The 18,355-nt window shown below is 57.4% G+C and overlaps 1 protein-coding gene across 5 annotated transcripts in view; it reads left to right on the forward strand.

Moving 5' to 3' along the window:
• The first annotated feature begins 2,671 nt into the window (after positions 1 to 2,671).
• CASKIN2 (CASK interacting protein 2) overlaps positions 2,672 to 18,355 on the forward strand; it is a 37,765-nt gene continuing 22,081 nt past the window's right edge. The window contains exons 1-2 of one of the 5 annotated variants that reach the window (XM_068209510.1): positions 2,672 to 2,693; positions 9,109 to 9,815. In XM_068209510.1, coding sequence (XP_068065611.1) covers positions 9,722 to 9,815 — 94 coding nt within the window. In that variant the 5' untranslated portion in view covers positions 2,672 to 2,693; positions 9,109 to 9,721. Of the gene's footprint in view, positions 2,694 to 6,794; positions 7,049 to 9,108; positions 9,816 to 18,355 lie in introns of those variants that run through there. The other 4 variants (XM_068209511.1, XM_068209513.1, XM_068209509.1 and 1 more) reach the window with 4 other exon arrangements.

Consider the following 18,355-nt stretch of genomic DNA (forward strand, 5'->3'; position numbering starts at 1 on the left):
ATCCTTATTTTCCAGACTGGGGTGACAGTCAGTGCCTTTGTAAAGCCATTTTAAATGTGCTAAGTTTTGTGTAAGACCATGTGTATGTTTACGAATCTGGGCTGCTGAGGTTGCAGCTGGGGTTGTCAGCAGACCCAAGAAGCCAGACCTATCCCTAGGTCCAGGATTTATTCCCATAAGAAATCATAGTTAATTAAAGCCTTCTTCTGAAAGGAATTTCTTAGCCACACTAGAGGCATAACAAAGTGAAAGCCGTGTCCTTAATCCTGCCCTTTCATCTCCTAGAAATTCCTTCCTCTCCTGTCTCTTTCTCTCTGTCCTGATTGTTAAAAGAAATGAGAAATAATTTCCACTTGGAAAAAGCCCAAGACAACAAAACTCCAGCCCAGCTGATCGCAGCAGAAGCCGAGGAGACGGAGCTGAAAGCAGGGAGCTGTTAATGAAGCATCAGCATCGAGCCAGGGGCAGGAGCTGGAGCCCATCCAGATGGCACCGCTAATTCCCTGCGTCCACTAAACACGCCTGTCCTCCCGGGAAGGGCTCGGCCGACCGGCCGCTCTCCACAGCACTGGTCAGCTGCAGCCTCACCCCCACCCCCAGGAGGGGATTTGCCTGGGTTATTCCAGGCCTCCAAATCAACTCATCCGAATTCCCTCTATGGATGGGGAATGACATCTTCCCTGCTGACCCATGGAGGGAAAATGGAGCCCCAGACTTTGGTTTCCATGCATTCCTGCATGGATGCATCAATGCTCCAGTTGCTGCCCTCCTTCCTGTTAGCATGGCTGGCAAGGGCCAGGAGGAAGGAAGAGAGGGAGCAGTGGGAATGGAGGGATCAATAGGAATGGAGAGCAGAGCTGGCAGCGTGGCCCCGATGGCAGAGCGTGCTGTGGCTGTGCCAGCACTGCCCCGTCTGCTCCCGAGCTCCCACAGCTCCCCTCCATCCACAGGCAGCCCGGATGCTCGTGTTTCCTGGCCTGGCAGATAAGGCGGCCTCGCCATTAATCAGGAGGCCTGGAGAATGGGATCAACGCAAGGCAGGCGTGCTGCAGAGTTAATCTCCTTTACTCCCCGATGATGGATGGAGCTCATTGCAGACATTAATCAAGTCTGTGAGTGTGCACCAGGCAAAATGGATTAGACACTGTGCTGTTGGCAGAGGCACGTCCTGAGTCCCTGGGCAGTCCTGAAGGAAGCCCAGCGTGGTGGCAGTGCCAGTCAGGGCTGCAGCACAGCGATGTGGAGTGGGTGACGGGGATTACAGCTGCCAGAGTCCCAGGATTGCCTAGGTGTGTCCCCACTTGTGCTCTGCTAGTGCTGCCTGTGCCTCCCCAGGGGCTCAGGGCTGTGAGGTGGGTTCTGGTCATGGCTGGATTGTGCTCATCCATGGAGCTGCTCTTCTAAACAATGTGCAGAAGGTCCTGGGGTGGTTTTGGGGACACTGGAACATCTCCAGTTATACAGCCCTCAGATCTGCCTGTTACTCAGAGGAGACACAGCTGCCTGGGAAGGGAAGCTCTGGTGGGGATGGAGAAGGAGCATCAGGCAGCAGAAGCCACCTGTGAGGCTCTGAAGATTGTGGGCTGTCCTGGATAAGCAGGAATAGGATCCATTGTCACATCCCAGCCCTGGCCATGTCTCTGCAGAATCCCTTGTGAAAGGCTCTTTTCTGGTGTGAGATCCTGTTCCAGCTGTGAACTGTGCCACTTTGGACATCACAGATTCGAGGAGTGGTGTCTTGGAAGCAAAGCAAAATGTTTTCAGGCAACATGAGAAAAATGTTCTTCATCTGCTTCGTACTGGCGTTGGAAGGACCAGCAGTTAGAGCAACCCCAAATCCTTTTCTTCCAAAGGGGCAGAAGTTCAGGCCTGAGGAAGCAGAGGGAAATGCCCTGGAAAGTTATGGACTGTGCCACTGCACAAATGTTACACCCAGGATGTGGATTTCCAGCATAGCCACCCTGCAGCACCTGCTTCTCCCTTAGGAATGAGCAGCTCGGGGTATTCCCGGCGGGCAGCCCCGAGCCCCGATCCGTTGGAGCGATGCCGGTGGCCCACGCGCTCCCTGCTGCACAGCAGCTGGAGGTTGCAATATCCACTGACAGCCAACGAGTTGTGGTTTTCTGATGATTAATGACACCTCCCTCCTCATGGGAGCCATTCAGCCTCCACGCAGCTGGATGATAACGGAGCCAGAATGAAATTTGGGTGTTTCCAGAGAATAAGGTCCACATGCAGGGAGTGCGGTGCTGCAGCTGTGAGTTGGTTTATTCCCCCCACATCGATTCCAGAAGGGGGCTCAGTTTCTGCAGGTAGATGTGCCTGACCTTCATTTCCAGGATGGATGCAAGTGGGTGGGTGGAATCCAAGAAGTTTGTTAACAGACATTTTCTTTCCCCCCTCTGCCTTAAGTGCAAAGCCCAACTGACATCAAAGCAACAGAAAGTCTAATCCCATTTTGAATCAGTGCAAGCACATGCAGCGAATGTTAAACAGGGAATCCGGCTGCAAAAAAAAGGGAGGATTATCTTTAATTTCCTGAGTGAGGGACTAAGCAAGGGAGACGGAGAGAAAAGAAAGGCACAAGACCAGAAAGAAGCGACTGTCAGCACAGGGAGGCTCGAGGGGGACGAAGAAGAGGAAGGCAGGGCGAGGAGGAAAGTGCGAGCAGCAGCTCACGTGTACCTGGAGAGGTGAGTCCAGCGGGAGCCAGGAACTGGCACGTGGGAAGGAGCCCCATGCCAGCACCTGCCCAAGTTCCCACAGGGATTCAGGGGAAGGATTTGGGTTTGCTGTGCCAGGGCAGGGGCTGGTGCAGGCTCTAACTCCTGGCTTGCACGTGTTCCAGCCAGGCCTGTGGAGTTTTCAAGGGAGCTCAGAGCTGGACTGCCAGCTCTGAATGATGTAGCAAAGGGTTTGTTACCTGATTACATTTGTGGGGGTAAACTATTTGTTGCAAAAGATACTACCAGCGCAGAGCTTCCTAAACCACCAAGCCCTGCTACCTGTCTGAGAGCTGACTCTGGGCGGGTTTCTGTAGCTCTTTGCCACCAGCAGGTCCCACCAGCTCTGCGAAGGGCAGTCACTGCTGCATTTCATGCTGAGGCTGATGTTCAGCTTCACAGGGCATGAGTTTGTGGAGCTGTGTCCAAGTTCTGGCTTGGGTCTGGGATGCATTGAAGCCCTCCTGGTAGCAGTGGCCAGCTGCAGGCAGCAGCTGTGCTGTGGTGTGGCGGCAGATGTCTGGGGCCAAAGCAGCCCAAACCTTTCTCTGACAGCCTGGTCTCTGGGAAGGAGCTGTGATCCTCTTCCTCCTCCTTGTGGGCAGTGCATCTCTCTCCTGGTCAAGCTCCCTAATTCATCTCCTTGGACTGCTTCCAGCAGCAGCTATTGCCAGGAGGGTGTGTAAGAGGCAATGGAGTAAATACCTACGTAAGCACCTTTGTGTCCAGATCCCCCGTCCTGCTCTCACTTTGCCCTTGACACCGATGCCTACGAGGTGGAGTGCTGAGCAGGGTGGGAAATGCCTGGCCTGGATGTAATGTGGGAGGAGATGAATCCCTGTACAGGAAAGTCTCCACGGGGACAGGATGTGACTTCTGAGGCTTAGGAATGAGACTGGGACTTGCTGGGCTGCTTAAGGACACGAGCAAAGCCCAGCAGTGGGGCACCCATCACCCCTCAGTGCTCAGGGAGACAGGTGATGTGTGAATAAATGTCAGGAGCTGCAGGAAGGACTCCTGTGGGTGGCTTTAAATCTGGGCAATAACCTGCTTTCTGGCGTGGCCTGATTCAGTGCAGGAGAGGCCCTTTCTTGCTCTGCTTCATCCTCAGCCTGCACTCTCCTCCCTGCAGGACAGACCCTGTGGTCCAGCACAGCCTCTGCCATGGTGGTGCTGCCCTTGTGCAGGTGTCAGACATCAGCCCTGTGCTGACCCTGAATTGGGAGTGTTTGGACAGTGGTGTCTGCACACCTGTCCAGGGAATTGAGCCTTGCCATGGGCATCAAACTGCCATTGCTCCCTTGTCTGAGATGCAGCCCTGGGACTGCAGCAAGGCTTCGGGTCAAGATGGGCATACTTAAAAAAAACAGCACTGAAAGAGAAGCCTGAGCCACTGCTGAAAGGGGGGAAGTGTGTTTCCATCCAGCTGGTTCATAACATACCTAAAACGTTTTGGATGTCTGGTATGGGCCTTTGCAGACCTCCTGCCCACTCAGTGAGGATGAAATGGCCATGAACTTCCAAGTTTGGTTTTCATGGGTGAGATTTGGGACTGGGAGTCTTGCACTTCAAAATTTGGAACCGTGTCTGTCACAGCCTCACCTGGAGCCCGTGCTGGCCGTGAAGGTGCTGTGGATACCACTGTGTGTATTGCTTCTGCCAGTGTGGCTGCTTCCATGCCGGGCAGCAAATGCATAGCTTTGAGTGTTTTACCCCATCTCAACATAATGTCAGAGTAGAGAGGAGGGGTTTGCACAGCTGCAGGGGCTGTGAGACAAGCCAGGATGAGCTGCAGCCACCCAAGACAGGGGCTAACCTGAAAAAACTGCATTGAATTGTTGAATCGAATTAAAAAAAAAAAAAAACAACAACCTCCTTCCCAATACTTTTCAAGGAGATGATCGCTGTAGCAGGGACCTCTAGATGGCAACATCTACCTGAGGAGCTGCAAGCAGGAACTGGGGCCCTGCAGAACTGAGCAGGCTGACCCGGCCAGAGCCCCCAGGGCCCTCACCCAAAAAGGGGAACACAAGTCAGTGCTGCCTTGGGCACCTTTCTGCAGAGGATGAGGGCAGAGCTCGCCACACAACTGTGCCTGCACCTTGAAACCCCCTAGACTGTACAACATCTTGTACTGGTGCATAGAAGGGGGCAAATTGTTAAAGGACTTTCTCAGCAGTGAAAACTCAATCGATGTTGTCAGCACCTGCTCTGCAGGCACAGGGGAATAAATGTCATGGGGGGGGTCTGTCAACTCTGCAAGGTGGACACGGCTGAAGCCACTGGCAGCTCTTTGTGCTGGTGTCACCAACCAGCTGTTCAACCTTCAAGAGTGGCTGGAAAACTGGGATTCATGGGGGGAAATGGGGGCTGCTGCCTGCTCCCCCCAGCTCTGCTCTCTGCAGGCAGGGCCAGAGAGGGAAGGCACTGGGCTTCAGTGCAGTGTCAGGACTGCCAATATGTGGTTAAATGTTTGAAGGCTGCACTAGAAATTGTTGATTTCTAGTAAACCCCTCCAGTGGCACCCTCCATTCAAAAGGTTTATGTGACATCAGAGATTAAAGTTTGAATTACCGAGCTTTAGCCACGCGAGTGGTGCTGTGCCCTTACTGTGGTATAACAGCAAGTGCTGGAGGTCGCTGGGGTGAACAAGTCCTTCCCCTGCCTGAAATGGGACATGCATTTTGTACCAAACAGGACCTGGGCTCCTCTTTTGCAAAGTGGGTTTAGTCTGTGCTCAGGGAGCTGCAAAGCTTAATTAAGATCCTTAGAAGGACCAAAGGTGCCACATAAATTCAGGGGATTATTATAAATGTCACTGCACTTTACAAGCTCTGGAAAAACTCAGAGGAGGAATAACAAGACCTTTCAGTTCACAGCCCTTTCCAGCAGGGCTACTTTGTGCTTCAGCATAGCAGCCATAAAATGTTGACATTTATAATTAGATGTGCATAATAATCTCTTTATTCCCGAGCTGAAAAGACAGGGTGTGTCTGGAGACATCAGTCCCTCCTCCTTGCCAAGGATCCCCCTCATTGGGGTTGCTCATGAAACCATCATTTGGTGAAATGTCTCGGGGCCTGGTTTGAAGAGGTGTGGAATCTTTGCAGCTCCCCCAGGGAGCTGTGGGCTGGCCATTTAGTGAATAAAACCAAAGCCTCCGTGTGTTTTTAATCTGATTAGTTGATGATAATCCAGTGGTATCATACAACAAAAACTGTCCAGCTTCATTAGGCAATCTCTTGTTTTAAAATAACTGTGCTCGAGGGAGCACTTGACTCTGCTGTTTCTGCTGAAGATTGGCAGAAATGGGTGATTTTTGGTAGTTTTAGTGCTTCGTGAGAGTAGGATTAATTTGGGGCTTGGACAGCTGGGGATCGGTGGATTTTGGTCCCATGGGTGCCATCAGTGGCATTATGCAGCCCCTGTGCCAAGGGGGCTGGGGGCGGAGCGGGCAAAGGGCTGAAGGGGAAGGGCTGGGGCTGAAAGGGGGGGAGGGCTGGTTCCCAGACCACCGTGTTGCTCCTGGATCGATGATGGGGGACCTCTCTCCGAGGCCGGTCCCCGGTCCTGTAGCACCGGACCAATCCCGGATCAAGCACTGGGTCGGTTCCGTACGATGCCACTCCCAGACCACCGGCTCGGAGCTGGATTGAGGAGGATGGAGGATTCCCAAGGGAACCGGTCCCGAACCAATGGCTCTGTCCTGGATCGAGAATGGGGAACCTCCCACCAGCTCGGTCCCGAACCCCGCTGGTCCCGGAGTTTCGGGTCGGCCGCGTACCACGCCGGTCCCGCTCCCCGTCGCCGGTACCGGACCGCGCTGTGCGTCCAGCCGGATCCCGTTCAAAGCGAGCCGATGCCCGGGAGCCCGGGGCAGCCCCGACGGGGGGCGGAGCGGTGCCGGTGCGGCGGGATGGGCGGCCCGGCCCCTGCCCCGCTCGACGCCGCATCACGGTGAGTGACAGCCGCCCCGGCCCGGCCCCGCCGCACAACCCGCCGGGCTTTTCCAATCAGGCCGGGCCGGGGAGGGATTTCCTGCCGGGACGGGGCCGGCCCGAGCGGGACTTTGCCGAGTGCCGCGCCGCCTGCTAGCCGGGACCCGCGGCTCCGCTCCGGTACCGGCCCCGCTCCCGCCCCGCGCGGCTCGGGAAGTTGTGGCTGGGCCGGGCTGGGCTCGGCACTGCTCGGTACTGCTCGGTACTGCTCGGTGCGCCGCGGTCCGGAGCGGCTCCGCACGGCGCGGGCGGGTCCGGTCCGGTGCCGTCGGTTCGCTCCGGCGCCGTTCGGTTCGCCCCGGTACGGCGGGCTGGGAGCGCCGCCAGGTGAGTGGGGCCGGCGGAGCAACTCGCCTCGATGGGGGCAAAAATCCCCCCGGAGGAAGGGGCCGCCCCGCCCGGGGGTCTCGGGGCGGGGGAGGCGGAGGCGCGGCCGGGCGGGCAGCGAGGGGGGCCCCGGGCGCGCCCTCAGCGGGGCCGGAGCCTCCCGGGAGAACCGAGCTGCCCCCACCGCCCCTCGGGACCCGGCTGAATGCCTGCAGCTCCTTTGCATCTTTCCTCCGCCACTTACGTAACTGGTTTGGGTTTGTTTGGGGTTTTTCCCCCTCTTCTCCCTCCTTTTTTCCCCCGGCGCTGCCGTTGGCTGCGGGAATGTTTGGGATACTTTAGTTCTCCAGGTGGATTCCTGGGGTGGAGGCTCAGCTCTGCTCGTGTGGGAGGGATGTTTTGCTGTTGCTTTTCCAGCTTTGAGCGTTTCTCGAATTTTGCCTTCGCTGCTCCTCCCTGGGGAGGCTGAGGAGGTGCAGGTCGGCATTCGGAGCTCTCGGTCCCTCCGAGTTGCCCGCTGTGCCCCGCGTGTTCCGGGAGCCGAGGCAGCAGCACCGGGGCCGTTTTCCAAGAGAGCGAGCAGACTTTCCAAATGTAAAGTCGTCTCACCCCCTCACGTTCGCTTCTTGTGAGCGTTCTTGAGGAGCGGCACAGAGCTGGATGCAGTGCACGGGGTTAAACGAAATGGTTCTGAAGACGGTGCGACACAGGAGGTTTCGGGAGGGGGTTTGTGTGCAGCGAGAGGTTAGTCTGAGTCAAGTGGCTGAAACTTTGTTGTAAGGTAGATAAACTTGTGCAGGTGCCCCAGTACAGGGGAGGTGACAGCTGACCCCGACGGTCAACAGCTTCAGTGCCGAGGTATTCATCAGCTAAATGAGCTGTGGGTGGGAGGAGAACCCCCCAGCCTGGTGTGGGAATCCCTTGTCCCAGAAGCTGAGGCTCATCTTTTCGTCTGCCCTGTGCTGCTGCACCCTGGGGAGCGCAGGAACACGGGGAAGCCGTGAGGGGCCCATGTTTATGGGGAGCTGCAGCTCCCGGCTGAGCAATGCTATGCCATGGGATTCTCCTGGTTTTGCCCCCGCCCCAACAGGACCTGTCATTGTTGCCTTGTCTTGCCTGTGATTTCCATGCTCTGAACAGTGACCTCGATTGCTTGGAGGAAGCAACACTCGCTGTTACATAAACTGGAGGGCGAGCGCTCTAGGAAGGGAGACTCCACTGAGCCATCAGCTGGTTCTGATCCATTCTGGATGGGCAGAGGCGAAGTTGTGGAGTGATCTGGTGATAGCCTTGCAGCTGGCAGGGTGCGTGCTCCCTGCCCTCCTGCACGCACGCTCCTCCCCGGTGCCGGAGCAGCCTGCCAGATGCATGGCCCTGAACTAGGAGGGATTTTCTTGCCACACAGTTTGGGCAGCCCGGGTGCAGTGTGGGAGCACAGGCTGGGACATGTGAACTGCTTCTGCAGGACCCCATGCCCTCTCCAGGGTACCCGGGCTAGCAGGATATGGCCTTGATCCTGTTCTGAGTGCAGCTGTCCTGCTGAATTACACCCAGCTCCTCACTGGGGCCAGAGAGAGCTCCTGAACTGGTGAAGAAGTGTCTTGGATCCCCAGGGCATTGAGGGTCCCGGGAAGTTTAGAGGGTGACGGTTTATCCTTGCACAGGAGAAGAGTGCAAGGCAGGCTGACCCACTCCCATGGGTGAGGAGGTTTTTTTGGCTAAACCTTCCCGGCTCCATTCCTTGTGTGCTGCCACCGGGAAAGGAGAGGGGGAGACGTCGTGTGCCCCAAGCCCCGTGTGCTGCCCTTGGGGAGGACGTGGTGTGTGTGGCCCCGGGAGGGCAGGGAAGGAGCTGTGCCCTGTCCCGCTCTGGGGGCAGCACCCTTGGGGAAGTTTCCTCCACAGGTTCTTCCCTCTCCGTTTAACATAAGGATGAGCCAAGTCCCTCCAGGACTAAATATAGTCAAAGTATTCGTTCTTCAGCACGGATACAAAAGCTGTCGCGACGGAGCCGGGAGGTAAATGGCCTTTGGGGGCTGACTCTGCTCTTCCCTCCGCAGGTCCCGGGCTGCCGTGCCGGGGCTCAGCCGTGCACGGGGCTCCCCAGCGTGCCTGCAGTGCCGTCACCGAGAGGAATGCCGAAACGAAGGGGCTAATGAGCACCAGAGAGGGAGGATCTATAACTTCCAGATGGCAATGAGCCCGTAATCCCTTTGGGATGAATTAGGGACTTGTCAGCGCAGCAGAGCCTGTTGAAGGGAGCAAAGCACGACACCTCTGGCTCCGGGAGTGCTGTGAGAGGCTGAGGGCATCCCAATGCTGCCAGCGCTGGACACCCTGCCCCGAGCCGCCAGGCTTTGTCTCACAGAGCTCTGGTGCTGCTGGAAGCCTGTCCCCAAGCACTGAAATATTTTTTGTTTTAACTGACTGCATGTTCTTCAACCAAACCCCATCTGGATCCTGCTCCTCCTGATGCAGAAAGGGACTTCTGCCCTTAACAGAAAGACTTCTTCCTTCTTGTTTTTATGCCCTGTGGGATTGTAAAGTGGCTTTCTTCCTGGATTTCATCTCTCATCAAAGTGTGTTTTGAGGAATTAGGACCTTGTTCCCATGGCTTTATAAACCTCTGGGATCTGAGGGTTTCTACGTTGCCGCTGCTCCCACCTGCCTGCAATGGGGCGCGAGCAGGAGCTGATCCAGGCCGTGAAGAACGGGGACGTACCTGGCGTGCAGAAACTGGTGGCCAAGATCAAGGCGTCCAAGAGCAGTGAGTACCTGGGCAGAGAGCCATGGGCTCCCCCCCACGGCTGGGCACTCCTGCCAGTCCCGGGGTGCGAGTCTCAGTGCTGGCCAAGCCGGGGTGCAAGTGCTGGCTCTGACCCCCGGCACATGAGTTATGCTGCGGCTGGAGGCGGGAGTGCAAGCACAGCCCGTGCGGATGAATGACTGGGCTGTAAGCAATCCTACAGCTGAGCTGGGGTTCCCCTTGGGCTCGGGGCCAGGGGCCCTGGAGTGTGGGCCACTGAGCAGGGATGGGTGAAGGGAAGCAGCCGTGGCAGGGGGAAGTGAACCGCTTTGGGGGGGACGCTGCTACAAAGGGTCTTTAGCGGTTGCTGCTCACTCCCAGCCGTATTTATCTCGTGAAAAATTATCATCTCAGCCAGTCGACTGGAACCAATCGTCAAGCCTTGAATTTCAGTCTGGTAATGTTTAACCCTTCAGCAGGGCTGTTTTCTTGCCTGTGCTCTCAGAAAGGGCAGCAGCAAGCAGAGCTTGGAGTGAACAGAGGGCTCGGGGGGTCCCCCACGGGCACTGGGGTCCTGCAAACGCTGCACGGCATCTAGAGGAGATGGGGAGGGTGGAAAGGTGGATGAAATTGTGGCCAGTGCCACAGAGCCCTTGTATAGAGCTCCTGGTCATTTCTCCTGACAGACTAAGAGAAGGAAACTGGGGAAAGTAAATAAAAGGGCTCTGGATGCCGTGTCTGGCTGGGGGAAGGTGCACCCTGTCTGCCCGGGCTGTGGGAGTGTGGATACCTCTGCCAAGGCTGCTCATCGTGGGGGGTCTCATGGGGGTGGGTGGGGAAGCTGAAGGGGAATAAACTGTCCAGAGGAGGGAGAGAGGAGACTCAGGCAGGAGAAGCTTTAAGGCTTCTTAGGAGCAGCTCAGAGCGGAGAGGCTGGTGCGGAGAAACCCGAGTTAGGCTGAGGATTATGAACGTGAGGAGGGGATCAGCTCCCCTGGGTCATCTACTGGAAAGCTTTGACTAGAGCCAGAACTTTGCAAATCTCAACTGCTGGGCTTTCAGAAGGGCTGGGAGCCACCTCCTCCCCAGAACAGGGGCATCTGGTGCCCCTTCCCTGGGTGAAGGTACTGGGTGCCATTGCCTCTGCTGCTCAGGGACTGTGCCTGTACAAGGTCCCCGAGCTGAACAAGAGCAATCTGTGTGGATGGGTTGAAGGACACCCCCAAGGCAATAAGTAACATCAGGACATGAGTGTCTTGCTGGCTGATGCGGCCCCATCCCCTAAGCTGGTGTCCCATGGCCAGGCAGTGTGTGCAGGCTGGAGTGCCCATGGCTCTCCTCCTGCACACCCAGAGGGGTGAAGTCACACTTGTTTTCTCCTGTACCCTCCAGTTAACTCTCTCACAGTTCAATCCTGTCTGTTTTCTCTCTGGAGTCTTCCCCTCCCTGCAGCCGTGGGGCACCCACTTGAACATGTGTGTTTAACTCCCCCGCTGCAGCGGCATCAGCAGCTCCCTCAGCTTATTTTCATTTTATTCCTTTATAAGGAGGGGCCAAAAAACCCTGACCCCTCCAAGGCTACTGCTGCAAGCCCTCAGTGGGGCTCCTGTGCTTGACCTGCTGTGGGGCTTGCCTGGTCCCGGAGGCTCATTCCTGGCACGGAGGGCACCACTGCTCCCTGTCCCTTATGGTTCCGTCTCCCTCTTCTCACCGATGCCGTGTGAGCCAAGCATTTGCTGCCTTTGCTGCTCATTAAAGTGCCTTTTCCATATGACAGACTGAGATGCTGATTTTTTTTTTTTTTATTATATTTTTTTTTTAAATCCCTCTAAGAGACCTTCTGCTGTCTCAGTGGATTGGGAGCTCGATCGCTGTGATCAGCCCTCTGGGGCTTCCTGTGCCTAAAAAAGTCATCGCACGTAAGCAAAATCCAAGCGCCAGTCCCGGCAGCGGGAACTTCAGGGACACGTTTAATATTCTCCGTGCGCAGCCTCCTCCCCGCGCAAGCGCCGCCGCACAAGTGGGTCACAGCACCTCTCATTCCAAGGTGGTGGGGCGGGCAGGGACAAGATTTTTGGGGGCAGGAGCCAGGAGGGAAAGGGCAGGCAAGGGCAGTTGTCCTGCCTGTGGGAAGGGGACATCAGTGTGACGCCGTGGTCGCTCCTGCAGCCAGGGAGGGGGTTCTGGTCTGGGAGAGCCTGGCTGCTCCTGCTGGGCCAGCCGTGCTTTGCTGAGGTTCCCTGGCAATGGAAACATCTCGCTTTTCATTTTCCTTCTCCCTCTCCCCTCCCCTCTGCCTCGGGAGCGTTGCAGGGTTTAATTGAAATTGTTAAACGACCCATCACGGCTTTGGCCTCTCTCCTCCGCGATCAATCACGTCCCTGGGCTGCTGCCCTCGCCAACAATGCACCAGTTGGCCCGGCCAGGGCCAGCACCGAGGGGTTGGGGCTCCTGGGGGAGGTGAGAGGCAGAGCCCCTCTGGCCGGGGATCTCTGGGGTGACAGCTTCGGGGGCTGGACGGTGCCCAGCAAAGTTTGGGTGTCCCCATCCCTGAATGCGGGATCCAGGGACAGGGGATGGGGAGATGCCAGGGTCATGCTGGGAGAGGGGGGAGCCCCTGTGATAGCAGGGGGCCGGAGGAGCTGTGAAACGCGATGGGAGCTGGAGTCACTGTTTGCCTTCCTCAAGAGAGTGGTGAAGGTTTTTGTTTAAACCTATGCGAAGTACAAAGAAAGGGCAGCAGCTGAGCAAACTGGTGTGAAACTCTCAAGGACAAGGAGCAAAGCCCTGCTGGGGTTCAGCTGCTGCCTTGAGGAGGTTCAGTCAGCCACTTGCCCCATTTCACCAGCTATGTTGGTGCTTTCCAGACCTTAGATATTAAGGACTGGGGTGGGCTCATGGGACATGGCTATGTTTGGGCCATGACCTAAGAAAGTTGTTAAATGCTAGCAAAGCTTGCAGAGGGGTCTTGGCTTTATCTCTAGCCTGTGTTGGAGCCTCTCACCACTGCACCCCAGCAGCACAAAGCATGTTAAAGTTTTTTTCAAGAGCTGTGCCTCAGATGCTGCTGCCACCATCCAGTTTGGCAGGAGAAGGGCGATGCTGCTCCACTTGCTGTGAGACTGTAGCAGGCAGATGAGGGATAACTCAATCCTTCTCTCCCCCTTGAATTTCCTCCTAATCCCTAGTAGCTGTATCAGCTTAAGCCTCAAAGCATGAGGTTTAATATCTCCCCTGTGATTTGTTAGCCTTTGCCACCGGCGTTCTGTGTCCCTGTCCTCTGCAGAAACATCCGCTCTCCTTTTATGACCTGCTGGGATTTCTGCTTCTCCCAACGGCAGCAGGTCTGCAGTTGTTTGGGAGAGAAGTTGCTCCTTTTTTGCAATGTGGGAGTTATTTTGTAATGGTGTTGGATGTGCATTTGTGCCAGGCAGCAAGCCCAGTGTGCCATACCCCTTACAGAGGAGGACCATCCTCCTCTTTGCCGCTGCTACCAAGCGAGGCTTGTCCCAAACCCTCGGGTACTCCAGGTGCTATTCCGGGTCTGGCTGGAGGGCAAAGCCCAGACTGACCTTGGGCAGGGTCCTTATCGTGTCAGGCTCTGTTACACCCGATGGCTTTCTGTAGTGGCAGTGGCACAGGGGTGCCTGGGCACCTTTCCTGCTCCACTCCTGCCCCGGGCAGTGCAGGCGGCTGGACCCAGCTCTGCCACCGAGCACAAGTGTGGCCCTGGCCACGTCCCTTGAAGCCCAGGTTTCGAGGATGAGTTCCCAAAGCGTCCTTGGCTGTGTCCTCCCCTCCTTTCCCCGCACGCTGTAGGTCTGACGGGCTGGACCGGCTCCGCAGCCGCGCTCTGACTTGGAAAGGCTGTGGGCACGCCTGCGGAGAGACGCTGAGAAACTCTGCCGAAACGGGCAAAACTCCCTCTTCCTCCGGGACTGAGCCAGGAGCGGGGCGAGGCACTGTGCCCGGGGAGCCGGGCTGGCGGTGGCCTCGTGCCGGGGACCCCACCACCCCACAGCGTGCTCAGACCTGCTCCTGAACCAGCCTGCGGTGGGTGGGTGGTGGGAGCGGGAGAAAAGAGCCTTCAAAGGCTCTGGAGAGTGCGGCAGCCACGGGGCTGGATGGTGGTGGGGCTGCAGCTCCATGGCAAGGTGGGGTCAATCCTTTCTTCCTCCTCCTCCTCCTCCTGACCTCCCTGGAAAGGGGCGGGGGGGGGTCTCCTTTGGTAGCCCGGTGTTTGCTGGGTGGGTTTTCCCATCCTGGCATTCCCACCTCTCTAGCTGGGAAGGAAAAGCCCCGCACAGGCAGCGGAAGGAGTGAAGGGATAGTTGGTTTTCAAAGCTGTGCTCCAACGGGTGTTGTGTTTGGAAAGGGGCCCGGCTGCCACTGGAGCGCCCGGAGCCAGGGAAAGAGTCGCTGTGCCGAGTGCAGGAGATAAGGCAGGAGCAAACAGCATCGCACAGGGAGATGGAGGAGCCTGTGCTGGGCATCGGCTGGCCTAGCCCCTGCCCCTCTGCACCCCGTTTCCCTGTGTTCACAGCTCCCCATCTCCTCCTGTCCCAGGTCTGTATTCTGTCCTCAGCCTTTGGATGCCCATTGGCAGGGCAGCCTGTGGTCCCTGCTGTCAGCCTGGGCCGCTGCAGCTGACTTTTTCTTGTCTCTGTAAAAGAGTGGGGGGAAACAAGGCTAATTCTGGGGAAGGGGATTTTGGGGAGACTTTTGAGCCTGCTCCAGGCCATGCTGCCATCCTTTGGAGATGTCCAGACAGTGCTGGGGTATGCCAGGGAATCTGGGATCTCCTGGAAATGCGGAGGTTCCTCAGGGCCATGGATGGAGCCAGGCTGGCAGCCATCCCCAATGTCACAGACAGGCAGCTGAGGTTTGGGACAGGAGGGGAATTTCCATCCTTTGGGCATTTCCTGGTGACTCAGCCCAGACCATGGGGCTCAGCTGCCCCTTCCCAAGGGCTGCAGAGGCTGTTTTGGCTGTCTGACCCAGAAACACACGATAATTCAGACGATGACAGCTCAAAGGCAGACAGGGAGGGCAGCCCTGAGCCCTGGGACACCGTGTGCCCGGCTGCCAGCAGCACATGGGCACGGTAACCAGGACAGTGCTCCCCAGGGCTGCAGAGAAGGGACGTGGCAAGGACACTGCCAGCACCGGCATTCCATCCTCTGGCTTGGCTTGGTTGCAGGAGGGAGCTGGTGGACCATGAAAACGACCAGCATCACTTCTGCTACCTCTTTGTCAGGATCCTGGTGCCACAAAGAGGTTTTTCTGGGAAGGTGGGAGGTGAATTGTTGGATCCCAGTGGCGATGGGCCGCGTGTAAGATGGTTTCCTGCTGGAAATGGATGCTTCCACCAGCATTGCTCCGGCAAGAGTTAAAAGCGGGGTTGGATGTCGTGCGTGTATGTGTGCATGCACGCGCCCTGCTTTGTTTTTTAAAGCGCCTCGGCTGTCCTGGATCCCCGCCAGACCCGGGGCCTGCCGCTGGCAAAAACTCCGGCAAAGGAGTATGAAAGGGGCAAGAAACTAAATAACAATAAACCACCTTTTTTTTTTTTTCTGGCTGCTCTAGCAAGTGAGAGGGTGGGGAGGAGCTGCAAGCATTCTGGCTCCCCCTAAATCCCATCCTGGCTTCCCTAAAAAATAGTGCCTGGGATGGAGAGGGAGGGATCTGTTTGAACCTTGGGGCTGTAATATCACCCAAGCCTTGCCGAGGTGTCATGGTGAGTCACAGACCTGTCTGGAGATGCCCAAACTGCTTGGAAATGGCTCTGTCGGTATGATCTCTACCCTCCCAGGGAAGGAAGGGCTGGATACTCTGGCCCATCCCTCGCTCCTGCGGGATGCTGCCCAGGGTAGGTGCACAGCCACCCCGAGCCGTTTGCAACCCCAGGGAGAAAGGCCGGAGCTGCAAGCGAGCAGGGCTGCGATGGCGAGATAAGGGACAGGGAGAACCTGCGTGAGGCAGGTATGCGGCTCCCGCAGCATCCCAGGCCTGGTGCAACACGTCCGGCTGTGCTTCCGCCAAGCCCTGCCAGCGCCGCTCCCCGCGGGCGCCAGCCAAGGCTGTGCAGGGAGCACGTGGCCCCCAGCGTTGATGCCATGCCCAGACCCCTGCCCTGTCCTCCCTGGTGCCATCCCAGGAGCTGGGTCTGGCTCGGCCACCTGAGGTGGGTGGCTGTGCTGGGAGGGGTGAAAACTCCTGGGATTTCGTAATGCTGGGCACGGCTGGTTGTGTAAGGCCCTGTCTGCTTGGAAGGGAGTTGGCGAGCGTGGCAAGGGCATCTGGTGCCTGTCCCTGAGGTGTCCCCAGCAGCGAGGTTGGCTCAGGCTCTGCCACCCACTCTGCAGGTGCCTCTTGCACCCATAGAACATCTATCCCAGGGGCTGCCTGCCTCACTCTCCCCCTCCAGCAGCCCCTTGTGGGGCATTGCCTTGTTTCTTTGCTAGGTCAGGCATGGATAAGCCTGAAGGGGGTTTCCAGCTGGAGGTGAACTGGATGCAAATAGCAGTATGGAGACTGGGGATTGGAAGCCCCACTGATCTTCCCCTTCCATGGGTGTCCTGTCTCCCTGGCCAGGACATCCAACTCACAGCCTGTGCAGCCCCTCAGGGACCTGGGATATGTCCCCACCACAGCAAGGCCACGTGAGAACCACTTGCCTCAGTGGCCTCCAAAAGGGGCCAGAGTCCTTCCTGGTGGCTAATCATTGCCTACACAGGGAACACGGGGACACTGGCCAGCAGTGTGGGGTCCAGCACAGCCATGCTCCTGGGCTGCAGCCCAGGCTGCTCTGGTTGGTCTGAAGCAGCTCTGGTTTTGTGGGGCTGACACAGATGGGAAGGGCTTCCTGAGCCCTTCTGGCTTCCCTGAACCAGTACCTGCTAATCCTGCTGGCTTAAAAGAAGGGAGACGCTCCTCCTTAGAGGGAAGGAGGCTCCTGCACAGAATGAGGTGCTGCCTCTGACCCTGCTCTGTGTCTCCAAACCTCAAGAGCTACTTAAGCATTGGGAGAGCCCTCAGTTTCCTGCTCAACAGTGTCAAGGCGCAGGCAACTCCCTGTCTTGGAGCATCTATCCCACTGGTTATATTTAGCAGCACATGGATATCCTGGAGCTGCTTCTCTGTTCCTTTCAACCCAAACCTGGTGTGGATGAGCAGGTGTCCAGCTCTGAGTCCCCAAAGCCATGATTCTGTCCCGCTGCAGCCTGCTCCAAATGCCTGTGGCTTTGTGAGACTGAATTCACACCAGGTGAGCAGTCCTGGATGAACATCTCCCCCCAGGAGCAGTGCAGGTGGGTGCCTCTTTTCAGCCCCACTTGAGTACAGTCCAGACCCTGGAACAGGGACCAGCATGTGGCCATCAGCCCCCTGCACCCACACCTGTTGCTGGCTATATTTGCAAAAACAGTACCTCGTTTTCCAGGAAGGGACAAGGCTTCCAGGGCTAGTTGGCTCTCCCAGTGCTTTCCCAGAAGGATTGCCACTGCTCAGAAAACTGTTCCCTGCCAAGTCTGGGGATGGAGCAACCCGCCATGGTCTCATGGCCAGGGTGAGGGGCATTGGATGCCACAGGAGGAGTAGCACAGAGCAAGAAATGGTGCCTTTACCTACAAAAAGGAGCAGATGGAGGCAGGAGGGTCCCATTTTTCTCTGTGCTCCCCCACTTTCTCCCCACACCCGCCCCGGGATGCTGCGGGGCAGCAGGTGGGGTTTCAGGGCTTGCTCCCACGTCCTGCCTGCGCCGCCAAGTCGGGCTTGCCGGGGCCGTTCCCGACACGCACCCGCCGCGCTAGGAAGGCGTAAACAGATCGGGTTCCCGGCAGGGGTCCAGGGAGCAGGCAGGCCTTGGCTTGCGTCCCACCACCGCTCCGTCGGGCTGGGGTGTGGGGAGCGCCCAGGCAGGGCTGGGATGGAGGGGGCTGACCTGGCAGAGGGGTCCCTGCGGGCAGTGGAGTCCCTGTGGGAAGCTGGGCACGACACTGGTCTGACAAGGAGCCAAGGATGTTGCCTCTGCCTCTGTTTACCTCTGATGCTGAGGTGGGCCTGTTCTTTGGGGGGTGGGAGGTGTTGCTGTACTGCCCCTGAACCCCTTCCTGATCCCTTTGTGGGGAGCTGCTGACCAGAGCTCAGCCCATGGACTGGTGGTCTTCAGATCCAGCTCCTTCTTTTCTGTTGGAGTTGTATTGTGATGCCTTTGTCCTTGCTGTAACTCAGCCCTTGTCCCTTCCAAGGTATATGGGGGGATGGGGCTGCTCCGTGTTTGTCCCCGGCTGGTCCCCAAGCAGCTGCTGCCAGGCTCTGGCGTCCGGGCTGGGCAATGGGAGGAACCAGCTGCCCTCCCTGCCGGCCCTGGAGCAGCTGGGATGAGGGGAGGGGGTCAGGAACGAAATGCCCAGAATAACTCAGCAGTCACCACGGACCCGAAGGGATGGGAAGGTGGGTGTGGGGTCCTGGGGCGGATTCCTGCTTCCAGAGCAGGGTGATGCCTCTCCCCAGGACAAAGACTGTCTCTAACTGCTAAGTGACTGCTGCTTCCACGTGGG

Source organism: Anomalospiza imberbis, chromosome 19, assembly GCF_031753505.1.
Source record: "Anomalospiza imberbis isolate Cuckoo-Finch-1a 21T00152 chromosome 19, ASM3175350v1, whole genome shotgun sequence".
Lineage (NCBI taxonomy): Eukaryota > Metazoa > Chordata > Aves > Passeriformes > Viduidae > Anomalospiza > Anomalospiza imberbis.